The sequence below is a fragment of the Galeopterus variegatus genome, unplaced genomic scaffold (assembly GCF_000696425.1).
Source record: "Galeopterus variegatus unplaced genomic scaffold, G_variegatus-3.0.2 Scaffold1419, whole genome shotgun sequence".
NCBI lineage: Eukaryota > Metazoa > Chordata > Mammalia > Dermoptera > Cynocephalidae > Galeopterus > Galeopterus variegatus.
Window position 1 is genome coordinate 246,659 of NW_007727530.1, and position 25,827 is coordinate 272,485.

The 25,827-nt window shown below is 35.9% G+C and overlaps 1 protein-coding gene across 1 annotated transcript in view; it reads right to left on the reverse strand.

The window, feature by feature from the left end:
* CHSY3 (chondroitin sulfate synthase 3) overlaps nt 1-25,827 on the reverse strand; it is a 266,583-nt gene that overhangs the window by 239,361 nt on the left and 1,395 nt on the right. Inside the window, exons 2-3 of the mRNA XM_008576889.1 lie at nt 25,193-25,822; nt 22,521-22,804 (exon numbers count right to left, since the gene is read on the reverse strand). Of these exons, the coding sequence (XP_008575111.1) occupies nt 22,521-22,804; nt 25,193-25,822 (914 nt within the window). The remainder of the gene's footprint in view (nt 1-22,520; nt 22,805-25,192; nt 25,823-25,827) is intronic.

Consider the following 25,827-nt stretch of genomic DNA (forward strand, 5'->3'; position numbering starts at 1 on the left):
CTAATATAATCCAAACTGGAAAAAGGAATTTATAACATTCCTATTTTTTTTTTTTTTTTGTCTTTTTTTTCCTGACCGGCAACGGGATCGCACCCCTCGGTGTTGCTCCCGCACCTCGCTCAGCCAGTGAGCGGGAACCGGTCTGTATGTGGGATCCGAACCCTCGGCGGGAGCGCCGCTGCACTCCCAAGTGGCGCACTATAGCAGTGCGCCACCGGGCCGGCCCTCAATTTGCTTTTTAAAAAAGGTTAGCACGATGACTACTCTCATCCCCTTAGATCTAGAAATTTGGTTTAAATCTCTTATACTTTGTGCATAGACACTGTATGGTGCATGTAAGCAATAAGAATATATCCCCCCCAGGCTCTCAAAAACTAAGATAATCCAAACTGGAAAAAGGAATTTAGAACATTCCTATTTTTTTTTTTTTTGTCTTTTTTTTACTGACCGGCAACGGGATCGCAACCCTCGGTGTTGCGCCCGCACCGCGCTCAGCCAGTGAGCGGGAACCAGTCTCCACATGGGATCCGAACCCTCGGTGGGAGCACTGCCACGCTCTCAAGCAGCGCACTCTCCAGTGCGCCACCGGGCCAGCCCTAGAACATTCCTATTTAAAGTCAAGCATTTAAAAAACTCTTTCAATGGCATTTTAATTTGATTATCATAATCACTACTTAAAATCTAAGATAATGTGCTGAGATCATACTTTTCTAATAGTTCTATAACTCAGATAACATGTAATGAATGGGAATATCTGCAACTATGTTATAAAATAGAATAATCAGAATTTAAGATACGTCTTCATATCCTCAGGCTTTAAGTTATCATCTCATTTTCAGGCAGCACTTATAAAATGATTTCCCATGTTAATTGATATTATAGCTTCTGCATGAAAAAGCTATGAGCATCTTTATATCCAGCCCATCATTATCAACCCCAGTGAAGATTATTCATGTCCCAAATTTGAATTTGGAATCGCTGAAATAAAGCGCACTGTATGGCATTAATTCAAAGCATTATTCAGATGGGATAAGACTTTCTATGTTCTAAGTCTTACCTTAGCAAAAACCTACGTTTGTGTTTTGTCTCTCATTTTAATCTGAAAAATTCCTTATATTATAATCTAGTAATGTGGTAAAACTACATTTAGACAAGCAAGTAGCAGGCTTGGTTTTTAGTCCAAAACAATTTATTTTAATATAAACATTGTTATTTGGAGAGAAGAATTTAAACTATGTAGCTTCTAGGTTTTTAAAAAAATTTTCAAATTAAAGAATTTTAATTAAAATTACCATCTCTATGCATACAGATGGTGACTGAGGCCATATATAAAACAGTGCATTCCCATTCAAATATCACAAAATCAGAGTCTTATACATTCATATTAGAAACTCTTTGACAAGAGGATACATCAGTGAATACAGCCTCATGCTCAGCAAGACTTGGATCTAGACAAAATGATGAAAGCATGGCACGTCATACTGAAGAGTTTGTTTTTAAGTGGACAGGAGACAAAAAACAAAAAGAGAGAATGAGAGTGAGACAAAGAGAAAGAACTCCAAATAAAGGAAGATATTTCTTCTAACTGGGGAAAAAGGAAGACGGTGGAGCTTTGAGATAGCCCTTGAAGGATAGTCTACATAGATGAAGAAGAAGAGGATTCCAGGTCCAAGGAAGCAATGTAAGCAAAACCACAGTGTCAGAAAACTATCAGGGATGCCGAAGGGATGAGGAGGAGCCTATGGGCAGAATGCAGGGCCTAGAGCACAATGTCAGGGTGGAACAGAGTAAGTGAGGAAGCTGGTAGTTTAAGACCTTCTGTGCCATACACATTTTAATTTTTCTTCTGGAATCTCATCCTCTATACCCCTTTCTTATGTCTGAGGATCCCCCATCTAATGTCAGTCAAAGGAGCAAAAAATAGGGAACATAGTCATGCTCACAACTTTCCCAACAGCTAGGGTGCAGAATACTGACCTGCGATTTCCCTGTTGGACCCACCTGGCCCAGGAAGCTAGGTCAAAAAGAAGCAAAAACAGTATAGACTGCTTCCCTGTGAGGGTGGTAACCACTAAAGCAGCCCCCTCTGACTTCCAGTGGCAGCAGGGGAAGTGTTTCAAGGGTCAGTGTCTGGTGACGGGGTCTGGGGGGTCCCAGCAGCAGCACCAGACACTGACTGCACCAGAGAGAGGCTGGAGCATAATCCTGGGCTCTGAGCCTGGCAGCCTACACTCAACCTGGTCCTAAGGCCATGCCAGAATTCTGTGAATTGCCCCAGATCATTTAATACACCCCCTTCTGTATAACTTAGACAGAGGTGGTCCTTTTGCTTTGAACCAAGAATCTTGACTGATATACCCCACAAAATTGCTTGGTCTTTATTTTATAGGATATGTAGAACCAAAAGTCAATTTGAGGGAAATCTGAGTTTGATTTAGAGTGTTATTTCTTTTCATCATCTAATGAATTTCATAAAGTCTATCAAGAATTAACCAAACTTTTACATAAGGTCATATGTATTATTTAATTATGGTTGAAAGCACTACAAATACAGATTATCTTTTAATTAGTACTTTGCTGCAGCTTTGAAATCCCAATTTTTTTAAACCTCCAAATTATTTTTTGCCAAAATTTATCTTCTGAATCAACAAATAAGTGGTTTCCCCCAGCCCAGTTTCCAGATCTGTCTAGACAGAAACTCCTCAGCAATAATCTGATTTTAAAAAGCATTGAACAGGCTAGTTTCTGCATTAATTTTGCAGAAGAATACTGTCTAAATAATGGCCACTGATTTATGAGCTGTATAAGTCAACACCTGACATATGGAAGCTTCAGTTTCGAGTTTGAGAGCTATAAATGTTGTGTTGTAACACTTACTTAAAAATGCAATATTTACATGTGATTGACTCAGAATTTGGTACAAGATAAATTAAAAGAGTGTCTCCATCACATTTCTACATGCAGCAATTTTAGGGTTTCTTTTCCATTAATTCTTCCATTCTATTCAAGCAATTCCATTTGCTAATAATTCCTCTTATGCAACTATTTGTTATCCTTGCTGTGGATGAATGAACTCTAAAAACGCAAACTATGCCAATGAATACTTTGTCCAAATGATAGACTGTCAAGAACCAACCTTTCAACCTGACAACTAACATAACAGCCACAAGAGTGATGTCTGCCCTTCTTTATTTAGCACAAGAAAATGAGTGTTCTGAGGTAAGGCCCTGTAGATAGTCTAATTTAGGGACACAGCATACATATATTGACTTCAAAGATTAAACAAAAATATCTTTGACCTTCTTATTTCATATTCCATATGTAACTGTATGTGCCTATTAGGAGGAAAGATGATACTTAATGAGGTAATACTTAAACACTAAAGAGTGGTCAAAACAAAATATTTAGACAGTTTACCTCAGAAATGTGAATTTATTAGTTAACTTTTTTTTTTTTAAGCAGCTGGACAGTACAGGGAGCAGAATCTGTAAACTTAGTGTTAAAAGGTTGTGCTATAACCAAACAAGCTAACCAGCCAGTGAGAAATGTGCATTTGAATACTTAAAATAAAATTTTCTCACAATAATGAAAAGAGATAACTACACAAGAGAAAACATGTTACAACCAAGGAAATTTTGTCTTTAGGAGAAACATACTTCTTAGCACTGTAATTAAAATAGCTCTTTTTAGTTTTTTGTCCACCTTTTATAGCCCAGCTCTTAGTATGATTCATTTAATCTGAGGGTCTAATTCTTATTATAAATATCAATTTCTTTCTGCATTTTGAAGTGTCAATGTTAAACTAAGTGCCCCTAAATTTGTACGATTATATTTCTGAGTAGCCTAACCATTAGCAGCAAAGCTCCTTTCAGTTGCAAGACCTAAAGCCTCTTTAGAGCATCTTGTTTTCCATTGCTTCTCTTGTTTATTCTCAGATCTTACTCATATCAGACCCCTATTGAAAATGAAAAGATGTCAGTATTATTTTTTGAAAGCAAAATAAGATACTTATGCTTAAGTATCTGTTCTATCCAGGACCAGTGCCGGGCCTTTATTCATACTCCAGTACTAATGAACAACCTATCCTGGCTGACAAACAAAAGCTCCCTACCCATCTTTTCAAATCCAGGGTTACTCCTCCAGAATTCTCTACACACTGCTATTTCAATTATCTTCCTCAGAGGCTATTGTAATCACTAAATTTCACTAATGAACAAAATACTACAGTGTCTATTGCATCAAATTCAAATGAATTCTTCTGTATTTACTACATTCCTATCATCTAGCAATAAACCCATCATGATTTTTTTTTATTTTCTCACATTAAAAAGCACTTTAAATTTCAGTAAAAAGAGCATCTAGAGTATTATACATACTAACATATTCTTATCAAGAATAACAGAGTTTAAGATATTGACCAAACCCCTAATTATATTGCAATTCATAATTACATATTGAATTGAGTGAGATACTCACTGATTTATATTTGCTATAGGTCAAATATGTCCCCCAAAGGTTCATGTGTTAGAAATTTGATCTTCATTTTACATGTTAAAGAGGGTGGGAAATCCAATTATGGTATTTGAAAAGTGGGACCTTTAAAAGGTGATTGGATCAAGATTGATTCATTCATAGAGTAATGGGTTGATGGTTTAATGGGTGGTCATGGATATGGCTCTGATGGCTTTATAAGGAGAGCAAGTGAGAAGTTTAGTTTCAGCCCATTCTCACCATGTTGCTGTAGAGAGCCATCACCAAGAAGAAGGCCCTCACCAGATGTGTTCTCTGGACTTTGGACTTCCCAGACTTCCAAACTGTAAGAAATAAATTTCATTTCTTTATAAATTACCCAGTTTCAGGTATTCTGTTAAAAGCAACAGAAATGGACTAATACGATATTCTATTTTTAATCTATTCTTTTCACATACCATTATGTCATAAGCATTTTTCTATTTTGTATAATAAACATAGGAGCTCATTTTTAATAGTTGTCTATAATTATATCATATAGATACACAGCAGTTTATTTAACCATCTCACTCTATTATTTAGGTTATATCACATAATAAATATCACTACAATCACTACACACAAATCTAAAATCATCTCTAGTCCACTAAAAGAGAGACTGCTAGGTGAAAGGGTAGATTGCACGTAAGCAACATTGAAAACTTGAAACCAACATTGAAATTTTAAGTGTTCATTTCACATGAACATCAAGAAAAAGTGTTAACACCTGGTATTTAAGAACTTCTAAATAGATATTTTTAATGGGGTTAATTTGCTAGGTACAACTTCTAAATAATTATCTCAAAGACATTTAGAGTTATATGAAAGAATTCAGAGATAATGTTAAGTGTATTTAGGTATATAAGTCCCACTTCATGAGTATATTTATTGTCAACTACTTTTGGACTTTTTGCTGATTTAATATGCTAAAAACGATGGCACACTGAATTAAGAAATTGTCACTGACTTTCAGTTGTACCTAATTATTCTACATACAAGTAAAATTAACTTAAGTAACACATCACTTTTGACTATTTAAAGGATGTTCTTAAATATAAATACATCAGGTAAACACTTCTGTTACCCCCTTATTTTTTTTTTAAATATTTATAATTAAAAATTTGTTCTTTAAGTAAAATACTTTTAACAATTTTTTCCAGTGTCAGTTGAATAATAGTTTGTGCATTTCCAAAGGAAGAAATTGGACAATTGTGATTGAAACACCTGTCATGCTGACCAAACCTGACAGCTTGATGCTAATTTCAAAACATTCCTCATGCTGCCAGGAAATGGCCCACCTTTCCACAGAATCACACTTTCATGGGATGGATGATGGATTTTCCTTTGACGCCATCTAGGCTATCAGAGTTTGGACCAGATCATTTCAGTCTATATTCAGCTCTAACCTTTGTTTATCAGTTTGCCAGCCATGCTATCATCCAATCATAGAGAAGGTTATTATGAGACATTTATCTTTACACTCTAATGCTTCTTTATATATTTTTATCACTCTATGCTTCATGAAGCATTTTTCAGATCCATTATCTCATGTAACTGTCACAATATGGTAGGAAAGGTAGGAGATCTATTATTAGTTTTTGGTTCAGAAAGGCAAGGTGATAAACTAGCTAGTGTCAGGGGTAATGTAAAAACCTAGGTCTCCTCATTTCCAGGCAAGTCAACACTCCACTATCCCTCCTAACACTCTCTGGTCATTTGGGTAAAAGTTATCTTACTGGTTAAAATTTTATAAGTCATTTACCACCTTAAACCAGATAAGAGTCTAAGAAATTTCAATACACATTTTTTTTTTTTTAAGAAAAATCCATTTTCTTTTCCAAATGGATATTAGTTAGTATTTTAACTCTTACCCGGAATTAGCATAAGAATTTTTTGGGATACATAGAAACATTATTGCATTTAATATACATACAATCCTACATGAATCAGAAAGACGTTGACCCAAAAAAGCTGATGCTGGACTTCAGTGTCCAATTTCTAAACCATTGGTAATTATCAAACCTTAGTAGATAATGTAGGTGTGATGGTTAATTTTATATGTCATCTTGGATAGGTTATGGTCAAACACCAGTCTAGATGTTGCTGTGAAAGTATTTTTTAAATGTGATTAATATTTAAATCAGTAAGCTTTATGGGCTGGCTGGTTAGCTCAGTGAGTTAGAGCAAGGTGTTGATAACACCAAGGTCAAGGGTTCAGATACCCTTACCAGCCAGCCGCCAAAAAAAAACCCAGAATCAGTAGGCCTGAATAAAGCAGATCACCCTCCATATTGAGGGTGGACCCATCCAATCAGTTGAAGGACTTGAGTGAAAAGAATGAGGTCCCTAAAGAGGATGGAATTTTGCCTCCAGATTGCCTTCAGACTTGAGTTGCAGCATCAGCTCCTGCTAGAATTTCCAGTCTGCCTGTCTATCCTGCAGATAGATTTTAAATTTGCCAACCCCATAATAGTGTGAATCAATTCCTTTTGACCATCCTCCCCCAATAACACACATACACACACACACACACACACACACACAGATGTATATATATATAAAAACCCAATATATATGTATGTATATATATCTTTTTTTTTAACATACATCCTGTTGGTTCAGCTTCTCTAGAGAACCCTGATTAATACAATAGGTTCCTTATCAACACCTATTCCCAAGCTGCTTCTCCGTTTCCTTCTTCTGCCACGGAAGCTATAATAAAAGTATCCAAGTTACCTGCCTCTCTGGCCACTATGGCTGACTATATGACACAATTGTAACCAGGACATGTAGGCAGAAGTCCATGGGGAGGACTTTCACTCATGCACAAAAGACTAAACGCATGCCAGGAAAGTCTTTCCCCTTCCTACTTGGGACTAGAATTAGTGTCTGAAATCTCTAAGCATGAGGACAAGAAACAACACTGGAAACAAAGGCAGAATAAAAAGACAATAGAAGGATGACACTGGGATGGCATCATTTAGCATGACACAGGCAAGACCTACTCACCTACACACCTGGAAAATTAAAAAAGAAAATTCAATGTGGCCAAGTTTTCTATTTTCTTTGGTCAAGTACATTCTTAAACGATTCAATAACTTGTGTAATGGCTTTATACACATTTAGCTAAATTCCTGCAGATCAAATCTCTACAGCATTCAGCTAGTAAATATTTGTTTCCTTATAAAAAGTTTAGTAAAAATAATTTTTATAAAACCCGAGTATTAAAAACTCAGGTATAATTTATCAAGCATTTAATGGTTTTCTTAATTAAAATGTGGGACAGCAATTAATGAGTGGCTTCTTTTAAAAGGCTTTCATTTAGAGCTATGTTGGAAGAAATCAGCTCTTCCAATAAGTTGAAACCCACAAAGCACAATGAGGAAGTCAGTCTGCCCAAAGGTACAAATCGTTGTAGGACAACACTAACAAATAGGAACATAGCCACATTTTTGGGCTAGATTTTTCACCAATATGCATGCTTTAAATAATTTACAAATCTGCAGTAAACAGGAGTTGTTTTCAGTGGATTATTCAAAATGACAGTTTTTTTTTTTTCCCATTAGCCTGATATATGAGCCCACAAACGTTGCTATTGGCAGAGTGTAATAAAATCAGGGAAGCTAAGATAGAGGCACTTTAAAATCAACTGGATTGGAAAGACATGCACATTGGACAAGAATTTGAATACAACTGTTTCCAGAAAGAGATTAATTAGCCCAGTGGCCTAATGGGTCCCAGAATTCCAAGACCTTCTTTAATGGGAGGCTAGAAGAGATGCTGAATTCCCAGTGGTAGGTGACGATTCTCATTCATCCTCTTCATGATCCCTGTGTGGCTGTTATCTCATCTGTAGTCTTTTGGTTGCTTTCTGCCAACAGTTCAAATCTTAGGTGGTCACTGACACAATCAGCCTTGTGCAGGTAGAATCTCTCTGGTTTTCTCCTGTGGTGCTGTGATCCCCTAATCTATAACTTTGACCTAGGGGAGGCTTGCCTGACATTCCTGTCCTCAGGGCATCATGCGCAGCCCTCTTGTCTCAGTCCTTCTCCATGCTTGGGAAGTTCACCTACCTACCCTTCCAAGTTAAGATCAACTTCTCCATGAAGCCTTCCTGCTGAAATTTCAGAGCCCCCAGTGCATCTGTAGTGCATTTCTATGTATGACTTATCAATTCCATGCTTGCTTCTATGTTACTCATATTCCTATTTAGCTCTCCTGTTCCCTAGCTACACTCTTTGGGGGAAAAGATTATGTGCTTACAACAAGGCAGTGAATCTTAACACTTGGTAAGTACTTCCATTGCACTCATTCAGATAGGGTCTGATGTCCTGATATTTCTACTGTACGACATTACATTTTGTTTAAACTCCAGAAATAAGCTTATCTTTCTAAAGGGGTTATCTGAAGCACCATCTTTATTTTCATATTTTATCAACAGCTAAGCATATGGCCGGCATTCAACTCAAGCCTGCTCACTATGATAACTGTAATAAAGATGGTAATAACCCCATTTATCAGTACAGATTTTCACAAGGATTTATTGATAATATAAGTCAATGTAAAAGACACTCTTAGAAACTAATCATTATGAAACCCTCCTATTAAAAATCCCTGAAACAGTAAGAATTTCTACAAGGTTGTAACTGTTTTGTTTGTTTGTTTGCTTTTTATGATTTAACTTTTCCTGGGAAATTTCCTCTATGTGTATGTATTTCTGAGCAGTAAATGAGAAATCTTCATTCTAAAATAAACTAATTACCAGAAGTAGAAATATTTTCCAGATAAAATGATGAATTCTCAGAATATATCTCAATAAGTAAAATTCTAGTATTTTATGTATGTCCATGTGAACTTTGTTCCTAAATAGTACAGGTGAAAGAAAAACAATTACTTCAGATAAAACCGACAGTCTACATTTTTATTCTTGCCCTGTGACACACTGAAAGATACAATTTTCTGTTTCCATTGAAAATGAAACTTTTTATTTGTATATATCTTTTTCTGTGACCATGCTAAAGACTGGAAGGACTGTAGCAATTTCGGTCTTTGATTTACTCCTCATAGATCTCTCCCTGAAAGATGGAGTGATTCATTATCTTCAACAGTAACCGTGCCTAGGGAAGAGAACGCTGAAATTGATGGCAGCACTTCTGTATTCTGGGTCTTTAGTGTCTGGCCTTTGTACCTACCTCTTGTCTCTCCAATTTCCTCACATTGTATAGACCTTCTCTATTCAAATCTGACATTGTAATTTTAAATTGAAAATGAAATGCTATTCTTTGAGCTTATAGGCAGAATATCAATGTAACATTTTGAGAAGAATATGGTATTTGGAATCAAATAAACCACAGTTTAAAGCAAGACACTAACAACTCTCTAGCTGTGTGACCTTGGGCAAGTTACCAAACTTCTCTTAGCCTATCCCCTCATTTACAGCATAGGGCAAAGGAAACGTCTCACTTAATCCCCCTTAAAGTTCAAGAAGAGAGTGTTAAAGCCCTCAGTACAGAGCTTGGTACATAAGTAATAGTCAATCATTGACTATTATAGTTATATGTCAATATGAATCCATTTATGCTTATTATTCTTATTTTATATACTTAGAAATGTTCAAAAGCTTAGGTTATTGTTTGTCATAAGTATAATAAAATACTAGACACTTCAAACATTTTCTAGCATAATCTTACTTGTATAATTTTTTAAAAAGTAGAAATTAATACAGGTAGAACCATACCAAGCTACAGATCAGCATTTGGTTAGGTTGTCTATGCTGCATTTTATGCTACAATAAGTTTTTGTTCCAGCTTCAATTTCCTCCACAAGTTACATAATACCTTAAGTGTTAAAATGATCCAGAGACTCATCTAAATTTACTTCAATAGCAATTATAGCATTCAAAAGAAACAAAGGTAATCAGAACAGCTCTACAAAATGATGCCAGCATTTTTAACCACCAATTTTTAAAATAAAAGAAAATCTATTTGATCCAGATGCAGATTGATTTGGCCAAGCCACATTAATTCTATTTTACAGAAAAAAATTTGGAAAATATGAGCTAACAAAAAAATGTTTTTCATATTTTCTAATAGTCTAACAACTATTAAGTTGGCTGATAAGAATCATATATCACTGACATAATTCTTTATTCATTTTGCCTAGGAGCTGTGGGAGCTGGCTGGTAAATTAGAAACCTCATAAACTCATGCACGTAAACTGGAATTTAACACTTGTATGAAGAAAGGAAAAGCCAAAAGGAGATTAACTGTCCCACTCCTTAAAAATTTTTTTTTTTCATGTAGTGTTTTCGATCACAAATCTTCTTTTGGACAAAGAATAAGATGAAAGTAGGGGTTCTTTAAAAAATAAAAGCACAGATGTTTTACATAATCGAGATTTGTCAGTATCATTACTGGTGAACTGTATACAAAACTGATAATTGCTGCCATACAATAAAACTTGAAAAGCAATGAAACACATCTTCCTTTAATTATTCTCAGACATGCTTTATAACTGTCTACCAAGTTTGGTAAAATCAATTTCACTCATTATCAACTGTTTCAAGCAATTTTCCAAATGACAGATTTGATGTAATGGAACTTTGGTGTAATTTAAATGAGATTTAATTTTTACAAACTTTGGATAGTTTAAGGATGTTTGGTAGGCTGATTTTTAAATCTATGTACACAGGGTCGTGAACACAGGGTCTTGTGTCCATTTGTTAAAAATGTCAAAAGTTTACTAAGAAAAGAATAATCAAAATTTATATTGTGTCAAGAATATCGGAGAAATGTGACTGTATTTGACAGCTAAGAAATCACTTCATAATGGATTGAGGCAAAATAAAACTTGATTAAACATTATAAGTACTACAACACATACATACACAAAAAATTAGGGGATTAAAAGAGAAAATAAAAATTTAGTCAAGATTAAGAAAATTAGAATTTAGTTAAGAAAAAGACAGAATCTTAAAATTTATTTAAATCAGGGCCTTATAGAACCTCATGATAATATACACATTTATAGAGTTTGTTTCAAGTAATTTTGTTTTATTACAGAAGTATCATAATTCTTTAAAAATTATAATTATGTATTTTAATTAATATACTACCATTCATTACATGGCCTAGGCCTCAAAAAAACTAATTTATGGTATACTGTTAAGTGCTCTTCAAATGAAACAACAAATCAATTCTAATGGATTTTAAATTAATTTTACAAGTAACCAGGTGTTAGACAATCTAGTGCAGAATCACTGCACTGAATGTATAAATGTTATGGTAACAAATATGTATAATAGCAAGAGTACATCAATTACATGGTTATAACCAATGAAAACAAAACAGTCACAAACACTAGGGTAAAATATGTTGTCAGAAGAGCAAATACTGATTAAAAGAGCAAAAACGTTAATCAATTTGATTATGGTAGGCCTTTCCACAGACTTTCCAAAGTCAGAAGACATTCTGGCTAAAATGTGATTTACCACAACTTTTTAAATCTTTAAGGTTATTTAATGAAAAAAGGAAAAAAAGACAAGATGACAGTCAAATATGAGAAACGCAGAATTTCAAACTGTAGGGAAATCACATGAATCTTACCATAAACAATTACATGGGTAGAAAATCAAGGAGGATGGATTTATACACTACGTAATTAATCGAAGGTTATCCTGCTCTAAATCTATTTGTAGTAAAAGTACCTACAACTCAATTATTTAAGACGCAAAACAGAACTATATACAGTACTCATAAATCCAAAACTCTAGTCTCACAAAAGAAGTCATATATCTTAAGAGACCTGGAACACTAAACTAAAGCCGTTTTGGATAGAAACTTTATAAAATGATTCTATATTATACAATAACCTCTAGGTTTGACAAATACTGCTTTGTAAATATTCAGTAAGTTGCCTACCTAAAAATATCAACTACATTTTCAAGGGAAATAAAAAGAACTTTGGTCCATGGCCAAATAATAATGTGTCATAAAGCTCCATGCTATGTGCTTTAATGACCCAAATTTGTTTTATAATCCTAATTCTTCAGAAAACTCTACAATGACACAATATTTGGCATTCAACCTCTGGTAAATCACATAAAATACACGGAAGCTGGGTCTGGGGCAATGGCTAATTCCCTAACCGCACAGGAGCCTCCAATGCATCCTTCCATGATACAGCCGTTAAGAGGTCATCTGATCACGGTGCTCACCTACTCAGAACTCTACAAAGCTCCCCCTTATCTACAGCACTGAGTTTCCATTCAGACTGCTCCTTGTAATCACCCAGAAAGATTTTTAACAATACTATGCACAGGCCCAATTCTACACCAATTACATCACCCTGGATGATTCTAAGAATCACGGATCTGCAACATACAATCTAAACGTGTGAACATGATATACAAGGCCTTTCATAATCAAGTTCTACCTACAGCTTTTGAGCTTCCTTTCTCCTGCCTCCAGATATGCTGGAACCAAACACACTATTCTGCATCACACTGTCCTTCCACCTTTGCCTTCCCAGCATCTCGACTCACCTGGCAATGCCCCTAAGCATTACTTCCAGCTTAGAGGAAGCAAAGCACTTTCCTGTTCTCCTCAGGCATTTCTTCTCTTATGCTCCTGTGTATCCTGTACTTTCCTCTATAAAGCAGTCAGTTACAGTAGTGGGCCTGGAAATATTTGTTGAGAATGACTGGATAAAATCAAAGTTACCCATTTAAGTTTTTAAAAATCCAAAAAGTTAGTGTTTCTGCAGTTAATTAAATAGATCACTCTGATAACCTTTTCCTTTAGAGCATGAATTCAACAAGTCAATGTGAAAGCAATCAAGTCAATGAAAACATTCCACCTGTATTTTAAGAACTCTAGTACTATATATTAGTCAGATATAATAAATAAAGCCAGCTATAAAACCTTAAGCCTAGCATAGATAAAAATATATATATTTTTTTCTAAGAATATTTTAAAATCCACCTTGAATGTTTTTTTTTAAAGAGTAATATATGAACCATGAAAATCAGACCATGAGAAAACATACAGTTGTGATTGATGGCTTTATATTCATTGTTTTAAAATCCAGCGACTAGCTCTTTGGAATAGATGAGTAACAGAAAATGACAGAATTACAGAAGTGCTCATTATACTCCTATTATTCCCCAAAAGGAAAACAAAACAAAAAGCATTTTTAAAGAAATAACTAAAAATAGACTGGATATCTGAATACAGAAAATTAAGAAAATAATTTTTACACAGTGTCTATACCCTAGAGCCTCATTAGGGTCACCTGGGAAGTTTTAACACATGCAGGCTTCACCTGTAGGAGATTCTGATATAATGAGTGATGAGTGGGGTCCAGCATCAGAACTTTTTCCAAAGTCCCCCAGGGGATTCCATTGCACAGTCAGGGGAGAGAGCCACTGAATGAACATCTTCCCTATGATGACTGCAGAGCTCATCTTGCAAAAAGAAATTGCAATTAACCCCTTTCCAGTCAACATTATCCCATTCCCACAAGGAGAAAAAAAGAATATGAACATTGTAAGCTGAAGAATATTAATAATAGTTAACACTGACCCGGGGTTTATTAGGTGTCAAGCATTATTCTAAGGGCTTCTAATACATTGACCTTTTTATTCTTCACAACAGTTCTGTAAAGCTGGCACTATTTTATGCAATTCTGCTTCTGCAGACATAGCTAGCAGTAGCAGAATGCTTAACACTGCTAGACATTACTCTGATATAAATGCTGCTATATACATTAACTCACTTAATCTTCACAACAGTTCTATGAATTAAGTACTGTTACTCTGCCCATTCAATAGACAAGGAAATTAAGGCACAGAAAGGTTAAATAATTTGTCTATGGCCATACAGCTAATAATGAGAAAACTGGGATTTCAAGCCAGGTAGTCTAGCTTCAGACTTAATTAAAAAACAAAATCCTAGTTATTTGTGGTACACAACAGGCACAAAATATATTAACATACAAAAATATACAACAAAATTACTAAAAATGTCTTTATTTTTCTCATCTTTAAGGGTTAGCAATACCTGTACAAACAAGAGAAGAAGCTAACTTAAGAAAATTGAAATAAGAATAATTTGGTCCTAGTTCTGAGGCAAGTACCACTGTTGAACCCAACTGGATCATTTGTGACTTAGAATTAAAACAACAATTTAGATGGATGCTGGGGATGGGAAACTCAACTCTGTATCAGACTTGAAAGCAAGAGATGGGTTCTACGCCTGATTCCTCCTCCCCGTGCACTTCATGAGGACAAGAAAGACGTGTGTGTTGTTCACTGCTGATAGAAAATGCTCAATAAATATATTTGAACAAATGAAAGCCACCTATATAAGATGCGAGATGACTGAATTCTAAGGCAGAACATTTCCGATTTATTTTAACACTGTATTTTTTCATTTTCTGAGAGACATTCATCATGTACATTGAATAGCCTTATTCATATAAAATTTATTTCTACATAATAGGATATTAGATTATTAAAATGTTTTAATTAAAATGTTAATATTTCTATATTTTAATTTGTGCATGCAAATTTTACCTTAAAATTTTTTACGAAAATTGACATTACTAATAATCAGCTCAGTATGTATGTAACCACATTTCTAAATCTAGGCCAAGCACTTCATCATTCTCTTGGACCACTTCTGTGCTCCTTAGGTGGGGTGGCCATCCTGCCCTTGATCTTGTTGGATGCCTCCATCTGTAGCTGGTATCTCTACCCTCCTCTTGATTAGCAAAGCATAACCATAGGGTTCTCACTAGAGAATATACATATCTCAAACTTCCTGTTGGCCAACCTAATATAAAACTTTTGTGTGATGGGAGCATAAGAGCCATGAATGGCCCTCTGAAGGGTATCCTAAATTTTAAAATACAATCAATCAAGGTACCAAACAATGGTGCACTTGACCATAATCACAGTCTCCAAGTTGAATTTTATTTTTGTAGAATTGCCCTTCTATGTTGTATCCCTGGCTTATATTAAGGGGATTCATGAGGAATATCTAAGTGAACCATACTATACGGGGGAGATTTCTCTTTGGTCTCAGTATCAGGATAAGCTAGGATTCTCTTTAATGTCAGAAAAACAGGAGCCCTGCATGAGTTTTTATGGTTTTATTGGGTTTGTTTGCACATTTTCTTTTCTCTCTGATTTCTTTGCACTTTAATTTTATGTATTATTACTTATTATATAAATTATTTTTATTAATATGTATATTTCTATAAACCAACTTGTTGAGATACAGAACTTCATCAATAAATATCTTTACAGTAAAAAATGAATGAAATTGAAAGAGATCATAAAAAGTTCAGATGCCATGACTGTGAAGAATAAAGAATACAGGTTTTGAAATTATGAATGGTGAATAAAGATTTTTAAATCTCAAAAAAATTAAGAAACCCATTTCATTCATCTGATAGTTCCAAGATAGTGTCTGATGAATTTTTAAAAAATATATTATTTTAATTCAGTTAACTTTGAAACTTGTACCATACTAACTATACTATAAATGCCCACACCCTTCCAAAACAGAATAACCTTAAATGCATATCATGACTCAAACTGATTTATATGTGGTTAAGTCTCAACTAGAGTGTTGTTTAATGGTTAGGACAGTGAGGAACTGCAACCCCTCAATTTCTCAGTTTACTCAGGTTTTCTTATTGTCCAATAATATCAAATAATGACTCAAATGACTCAAGGCACTGATTTTTTTTCTGATTTTAATGAAGTTTTTAACTGAAATGTCTCATTATAAGTTATACCTTTGAGCAAAAATGCCATGCTATCATCAAAATAAAATGCAGTACAGTTATATAGTAGAATACATTTCTTTGTATTTTGAGCACTAATTCCCTAGGTAGTCAAGAGACTGAAACAAATGTTTCTCAAAACATAGCTGTTTAGAGACCAAGACAAAGAAAGTGGAAGTAGAAAAATGACTTGGAATTTTTTTCAGGAAATTAAAATATTAGTGATCAATTAAAGAGGAAGTATATTCAAAGTTTGTAAACTAATGAGTATTCATGCCATCATGGAGCTTATTTCAAATTACCTGAAGGCATCTTCCAAACTTAACACTTTTCACAATTGTTGGAAACCATATTCTTGGAAAGCATAAGTTGTCACAATTCAGGTGATAAGGCATCAGTTAGCAATGAAAATGAGCTAGGTGAGACTACAAAATATATAAAACCATACATGCTTCTCCATCAACTCAGAATGCAATTTTATTTTGTACAATGAAGAAAACAGTATAGCAGCAAAGAAATTTCATAAGATCAATGCATGATGATTTCATGTGACAAGTGAGATGGGGGTGGAAAGAGTAGGTGTAAGAAGCTTACTGCTTTTCTTAAAGTTAAAAACTAAGTTGTGACTGAATCAGATCAAGGAAAGATTTTTGAAAGACTGGATTTTAGATCAAACTCCCAGTCTTACACTTTCCCATATACATTATTATACTTTCAGGCCATAAACTATGTTCATGATAGAGCAAAATTAGCATTCAGAAAGAGAGAAGTTTCTAAGGAATAGGAAGAAGCTAAGAAGGATGGACAACAGCCCTATAAGAATGATGCAGATATTTTAACTTTAACAAATATGTAATGAAGAACTTACATATGGTTTAATTTATCATGTCATAGCTGTCTGGTATTACTTACAAGCCTAGGAGTATACTTCCAGAACATAACCTTTTGTGAACTAATGGAATTTTCTGGGGTGTTTGTGGCCTTTAAGTGGCCAAGATTGAACATAAGACATTCTGGTGTGAAATTAACTCTTTAATGAATCTCATAAAAATGGGTTTAATCATAGAAAATGGTTTTATAACCCACAGAGAAATATTTTTACCAATATGGAACTCTGTCTTCTTTGAAACATTTAATTTCATTAAATAAAAATATATATTCTTTGGCTCCATTTTGCTGCAAACATTAAGATAATAAATAAAAAGTATTCTTAAGTATTCTTAAGTCCTTTAGATACATGAAACGAAAAACTCACAGAGAAAAGAGTAATCATTGGAATTAAAATTATTTTAATGCTTGAATATACGTGATCTTGCTAAAAACAAAAACAAAAAACAAAATTCCCAATTCTGCTAATATACAAACTGAAAATGAATGTATAAACAATTTTTAACAGTAAGGACTTTCCTGATATTTACCAAAAACATATCTATAATCAAGAATGTGTAACTATATTTATGATATATAATTCTAATGGCCAAATGTGAAAACTATTCATTCTTCTATAAATTATTTAAGATATATGTTTCATTCTCACTGGAAAATTCCTTCATTTTCTGGACAATATTTTCATGAAATTTGCAATATGTGGATTATATCGTTCAAAAGATCAAAACTTTTATACCTACCAGGCCAGGCAGCTAAACTAAATGTGCAAAGAAAGCCTGGTGTACAACAATAGGACATGAAGAGAACTGATGCTAAAGGCATCAAAAAACAAAAACAAAAATCCTTAAAACACGCCCTATGCCAAACAATGTTTAAGAGCCATATGCAGTTTCTGAGCTGCCAGATTGCAGCTCTAGAAAAACAGTAGCAAAGTTAGAGCTCCACCAAAAATGAGATCTTAGCCAAAGGGAGATGCCAATAAATTCTAACGCTCACAGAGTGAATAGAATAGAATGACTTTTTCATGAACATGCTTCAGTTAGTAATCTTCAATTGTAAAATTTGAGATATAAATGAGCATAACTACAGCAATCTATTATTAACATCTGCCATATGGCCTTGAAAACTAGATGCCTCAACCCCAGATGGGGAAGGCAGAATCTCAATTCAGACTGTCCAATGATCTCAGGCACACACAGAACCAGTATCTCAGAGGCTTACTAGCAGCTGAAGCCCTCTTTATTCAGAAGACGTCAGGCCATTTGGGGGCCCTAACTGTGATCTGGGTGCATATCCTGTGATCTCTTGGGATATCAGGGTTGGCCTGTCATGAGCGCCTGATGAAAAGCAGTGCATGTCAAAATTCTTGTGTATTTTATTTTGTATATCATAAAGACAGAAGAAAAAAGAAAAAGCAAGTGGAGAAGACAGAGAAACAGAGCAAGAGACCAACAGGCAAGACATATGAGAGTACTTCAAAAAGCTCACAGAAAAACAGTTAGAAGATAATATGAATCTTTCCATGAACTTTGGAAGTATCCCAGTATTTTCCCAGACCACCAGAACCTTATTGTGAGGAAGAACTGAAGCTGCACATTATTGTCTCAAAGCCCTGAGCCAAATTAGGAGGAAGTTACAGCTGCCTGGAGAGACAAGCTCCCAGGTATTCCCATGAGCTGACTGCAGAATGGGATACCACTGACTTCTCCTGCTGAAGATTCCAGAGAAATTCAGAAAAAGGGGCATTGTTTTAGAAACTGATCTAGAAATCTATAGAGTATTTTTTTTCTCGATGTAGATAGAATCTGATCTGTTTGGGATTCTTTAGATATGCATATTAAATAATAACTTGTTAAGTAATATTTTCCACACTATCTCCTTAAGATCATTTATTTAATATGATGTGCATACACTGAAGCAAATATTTGTAATACATTTTTTAAACAGACATCCATGTTTCATTTTCAGTTTTACTAATATTGGATTCTTCGTATTTCTAAAATACTGCAACATATGCTTTATTTTCTTTGCCAAAAAAAAACTTTAAACTTGGATTCCCTAACTGAAAAGTTTATTTTTATTTGACCCTTCTGATATAGATGAATCACCCATTACTAATAATTATTAAGTAAGTAAAATCCATGAATCCATGTTATAGAACTTCGTACATGATCTCTATAGCATTGGGGCAATAATAACTAATACTTATTGACAATTTACCATGTTCCAGACACTATATGAATGGCTTTACATGGATCATTTCACCATTTCACTTAATCTTCACCAAAATGTGCAATCTCCACTTTCAGTTGAATCAAACAAGGCTTAAAGAAGTAACTTGCAGTGGACAGTGAAGCTAGTAAGTGGTAGAATGGTGGCACAAACCCCAGTTCCAGTTCTGCCTCCCTCTGCACCTGCCTGCTGCTCTTTCTCTTTCACAATATATTCTTAACTGTACATACAACACAGAGAAAGTAAACTTCAATCTAGGAGTACAGAAGAATACTAGAAGATTCTCAGATTTTATAGAAAATATAATTTATATTCAAGGAAAATGACACAATCTATATATTTTAATCATTTGTCCAATTCTGTTTCCATAAGATCTGCAAGCCTGTTCACCATTTTTAAACGATAACATTCCATCATGAATGTTTCATCTGTTCAGACTCAAAAATCATGAACATGCTTTTGTAAAAGTGTTCTCAACTCTGCAAGAACTTTTATTAGGGGGAAAAGCCAAATAAAATCCTGAAATCTGTAAAAGGTATAGATAAAGGAAATGTAATATTTTCAGAAAATTCTGTTGCAGATGGTTCTTTTAAAAGGAATATGGAAACAAAATCAATGATCAATTTCATAGCTTTTCTTATGTCCAGATGTGAAATCTCACTTTTACTGAGGATGTCAATCCAGAATGGAATAGATCAATCTTTCTACATAATGTGAACAGTACTATACATGGATACTATTTCAACTAATCTAAAACACAAACTAGAACGTGATCTATGGGATTTGTGTATGTCATACCCTAGTTTAGCTGTGCCTCAACTAACCTGCTCAGGTGTCTCATGAAATATAGAACACCCTAGCGTTAAAATTCTTAGGTGTAATTTCTTTGTATATTTATCTATAGTAAGTATATTAACAGATGATGCTTAACATATCTCTTGGTAATGAAACTGGCCATTACTCCTTTAAATAAGACTTTGAGACTTTTATTAGATTTAAATCAACCCTCCTTTAAAATAAATACTGTTTAAATAGTTCCTTTAAAGACTGGAATTCCCAAATAAAGTAAATTCTATGTCCTATATCATAGATTAGCAAAATATAAAGTCAACATTCTACGACAGTACTCCTCTAGAAAAGATTTTCTAATGCTAGGAAAAAAAATGTTGATATAATTTGTTTAATACAGATTCTGAAGTCAGTGATGGACAAGTATCAGTGTAAATTCAAATGTATTATGAAAAGTTACTGAAAATGTTGTGTTCACCAAGTTGCAACCTGTAAGAATTAGGGTCTCTTTTGTCCATCTCTTCTTTTATACCAGTTAATAAAAGGATCTAAGATTCAACTTATTCTAACAGAGAGGATGCACATCCATGATAATATCTCTTCACTTTAACCAGAATACATACCTATATTACAAATAAAATATTAAATAGATTCTTGAGCTTGTAGGTCACTTGAGCATATTTTATTATCTTGGAATGTGAACGGGTAGACTGCCAGGTGAAGACTGGACCTTCATAGTGGAATCGAGGAACACAAAATGTTGGCTAAAACTTTATATGTGATATTAAGACAATAAAGTATCAAATAAAACATAATAATTTCCCATCTTTATTACTAACTACAGATGAGTTTTCTTTTCTCATCCATACATAGTGAATGTCTGCAAAACAGTATCTGCAAGTAGACAAAAGCAACTGAATATCTTATAAATTGAATATTTATTTTTGTCTTTCAGTTAGTTTTTTATTAAATGAACAAAGGGAAATCCTTTTATTGGGTTTATTCTAAATTACCTATCTTTAAACTATAATGCTTTTGCATAAATTTTTATTCTAAAGAGTAGTTAGTTGTAGGATAGTTTTATAAAAGAAAAAAATATTGTTTTATTATCAAAAGGAATTAGCTATATAATCATTTTTAATTTGCATAATAACTGGTTATCAATAATTTTCACTTTCTGTAATAAATATACAAAATATTTTCCCCAATACCAAAAAGTATTAAAAAAAAGCAAAATTAACTAAAGCAGGATTACACTTCTAAAAGAAAAATAAATGGAACTGTGCAACTTTGAGGTATGATGACTTCACAGGAAACACATTTTCATAAAATGTTTCTTCTACACTAAGTAACATGGAAAATTTGAATAGATAAGCAAATGAGTTAAGATATAACTAACAAAGGTGTGTACTGGGTAGCTAAAATAATACTAAACTCCAACCACTTGAAAACCAAGCTACACTGAAAACTGCAATACACTATTTAAACACTAAGTCAATTTTTACTAAGATTATCTTTTAGGAAATCTTTTTTAAATAAAATCTTATTTCAAAACCAACTACTGAAAGAAAAAATCCCAGAGTATTTCTTAAAACTAATAACTGAAATAAAGTAACCGTTCATAACTCAGATTATTCAAATAATGGTGGTTGTTCAGGAAATGGCCTAAGGGCATACATAAATTCTAGAGATCCAGTCCAAATATTAAGCAGTTATTTAACACGTTCAGAACTTCTGTATTTTTCCAGAAAACTCATCCCTTTTGGATGCCCAACAAATTATCAAAGTGATCAAAATTTTTTGAATAAATCTATTATAAGTGATACATTATTAGTTAACTTTTATTTTAAAAATATGCTAAATTTCTACCTGAAAATTTTCAAAGAAACTTCAGATTTTAACTATTTGAAAGCAAGAACTTGCCACTATCTACCTAATCCAAAAAAAAGGCACAGTACCAAATTCTAAAAGCTATAGCTAAAGAGAATAAAATCAATTCTCTTGTTAGACACAGGAAATGGATACACTTGAACATAAACACCAATAAAGCAAATAAAGGGGGAAATAGCATATTCAGAAATGTGACCATTTATAGGCTGCTGCTTAAAGTGTCATGCTAATAACAAAGTCTCAGCTCTTAGATCTAATAAGAAAGGTATCTGCCACAATCACCTTGTACCCATAAAAGGCTGCTCCTATCATTTTGGAGCAAACACAAAAATACTGAGAGAATGAATAGAATCACTGCCCCAGACTGTAAAATGGCATACACCGGTAACAGGTGAACGCTTTCATCACAGCTCAAGGCTTACCTCATAAGACCAGACACACTGAGTCCCACCAAAACGGCGAACGCATCTTCCTACTTCCACATCCTCGTGAGTCGTGTACATTTCTCTAAGGCATTCACCAATATGCGGCACCATCCTCCTGAGAACTTCTCGACTGAAGATCATGCCAGGTCCTCCCATACAGAAGTTCTCCCCAGGCTCCAACCCTAGCTTTCCAAGCTCTTCAATATTTCCCAGGCCAGTCTGTCCCAGGTAGAGAGGCTTGCTGCTATTCAGTGATCTAAGAAACTCTTCTAACTTATCACCTACAAAGAAAAAGGCAACGATCACTTTTCTTTATTTAAAAATCATTCATAATGTACAAGGTAAGAAACAAAACTACCAACATTGTGCTTCAACTCCTCATAAGTCTTATACAGTTTTAAAAAAGAAGACTCTCACAATATTCTTTTACTTAAAAAATACTAATTTATAATTATTAATTGAATCACAATAAAATTTTATCAGCTTCTGGTAAAGGTCACTGAAAAGCCTTAACAGGTCTAACAATCATCAGTTTTTCTATAAAGATGAAATAATGATAAGAATAAAGACAGGTTTCTTAGTACATCTGAAATAACAAAAAATTCCAAGAAATAGAGAATAATATTAGATATTGATATTTAGTATTGTTTGGGCAGATTATTGGTATCTGATAAATATTTTTATAATTATAATTGACTTAGTTCAGTGCTTTGTCATGAACTAAATTTAAATTATATACAACCCATAGAGGGTGTTGGAATCAAACTTGTCTTGAAATTTAACTTGGGACCTTTTTGAAAAAAAGTAAGCATTTCTTAAACATTAAATAATGTAATTGGTTTCACTTATAGCTTGTAACTTCATCAAGAAAAACACTTTTAAAATAAAATTCTGTAGCTAAAACAGTTCAAAAGTATTTGGTACTCTACAAAGTGATACATTGGAATAAGTACCGTCTACCTTCTTCATATTCCCAGTCAGCATCTTTACTATCATTTTTGATGAACAGGGCATCTGCTGGCATTATCTTGATCCTATGCCTGGCCCCTGGATCTCAATGAGTTTCAGCTGACTATTATTGGGTTCTTAATACAGAATGCATTTCATTCTTAATATAAATGGAAAGATATGGCATTTCAATCTTCTGAAGAACAGACTTTCAAAGCATTTAAAATGAATGACAGTAGATGCTGCTAATGCATTTTAAAAATTCTCTGGAAAGTGTAGCAAACTTCTGCCAGGAAACCCTTGTGATTTTAATGAGACACAGAAGACAAGAGGACTATTAGGTAGTGAAAACTTTTTTCTTTGAATCAGTCCTAAGTAGAATGTATCATAAATACAATCAGAACAGATCTTTCTTTACTTTTTAATTTAATAATCAATATTTCCTATTCCAACCAGCCCTACCGTAATTTCCCTCCTTCCAGCCCAAACCCAAGAAATTTCTAGTTATTAATGCTATACTAACTCTGTGCCAAAAACGGGACAGTTTTGCTGGGTTTTCTTTTTCTTTGCATTATGTGCAAGGTACTTCCTGGATCAGGAGAAAGCAATAAGGCTGCAAGTAGAGGCATAAACGAAGGAAGGGCTGCCCCTCTGACCGAGAAGAAAAGCTCGGATATGTGCAAAGCGCAAACCTCCTTTAGTACAACCAGGCGACTTCCCTTGCGTCCCTCCTCATCTCGACAAATATCTGGACTGGAAAGAAGATTTACTTTTCTACTCTAAAGAACTTCGATCCGCTTGAGTTCAGAAATGTTCTGGCGAGAGCCACACTCAGGATAACCGACCGCGCCTTTTTTAAAACCGACAAGAAAGTTTTCTCGTGCTGTGGCTGCATGTGGTCTTGGGAAGGTCTTCCAGCCTCTGCTTGTCGCCGCAGCCACCAAGATGCACTGGAAAGGACCCCATACTAGTGTGTGCTAGCACAGCTTGGAGCTCCGGGGTCTGGATAATTCGCAGGCGCTTTCCCCTTTCTCCACATCACGAATTCCTGACAATACACCCATCCCCTCGGGGTTTTATTGAGATATGGCAGGGCGGGGCGGCGGGCGGGGACGGCTTGGTGCCGCACTGTAGCGGCTGGAAGGAGCAGCGCGCTGGAGCGGTGGGGGTCCTCAAGGACTCCCAGGGTGAGGCAAGTCGTGCGAAAGAAAAGGAAACGCACAGGGCAGGGTCTGGAACAGCTCCGCTATCCAGTGGAAACAAAAGGGCAGGGGCATAAAGCAGGAACACGGAATCTCCACACTGGCTCTAGCCAGCATCCTCCGTCTTCCCTTCCTCCACCGAGGGCACGCCCCTCTGGACCGATCCGAGGAACTAGCACCACCCGGGGCAGAACGGGAATGGCCTGTGGTCTAGCTCTAAGATGCCTTTCCTCACCTCTCCACACGGTAATAAACAGGGACAAGCACTAGGCGAAAACGAGAACGGCAACAGCGAGGAAAGCAAATAAAGCCGGGCAGGTGTGAGGAGGATCCAGACTGCAGGAGAAAAGCAAGAGCTGGCTGGGAACGGTGGGCAGATGTGAGGCGGGCCGGGGGCTGCGGGAGCCCGGGTATGTGCTGGCAGAGAAGCAGCGGAGGGGTGGGGCAGGGGCTGGGGGTGGCTGCAGAGGAGGGAGTCGGGGAGGTGGGCAGGCGGGACAGCCGGCGCTGGGAGGTCACCTTTGATGTAGACGTCGTCGTCGGCGCGCATGAACCACTCATACTTGTCCAGGTAGTGGTCGTGCATGTACTTGAGCATCATGAAGGACTTTTTCTGGGGAGGGTAGGAGTCGTCCACCCCCGGCAGCTCGATGACAGGCAGGGGTGGCGGAGGCTGGCCAAGCGCGGCGTTAGGCGGCTGCTGGCTGGAAAAGAACTCCACGCGGCCGGGGATGAAGCGCGCCCAGGTCCGCTGTGCCGCCAGCGCGCGGCTGCCCAGGTACTTCTGCGCGGTCATCACCCCCACATACAGGAAGTCCCGGGGTCTGGCGCTCGGGGCGGCGGCGGCCCCGTCCCCGCTGCCGTTGTGGCTACTCCCCGGCCGGCCGCTTCTCTGCTGTCCAGCCGCGCCCCCGTCCTCCTCCTCGGGTTCCCCCTCGGCCGCTGGGGCGCCAGGAAGCCCGGTCGCGCCCTCGGGCTCACGTTCTCGCCGCCGCTGCTGCAGCAGAGGTGGCTGCTGCCAGGGGCTGCTCCGAAAACTGGTAACCCCGGGCGCTGCGTCGGGCAGCTGCTGCCCCTGGAGGTCCTGGCGCGCTGGGGGCAGCGACTGCTCCAGCCGCGGCCGGGGCTGGGGGGGCGAAGGCGGAGGAGGGACG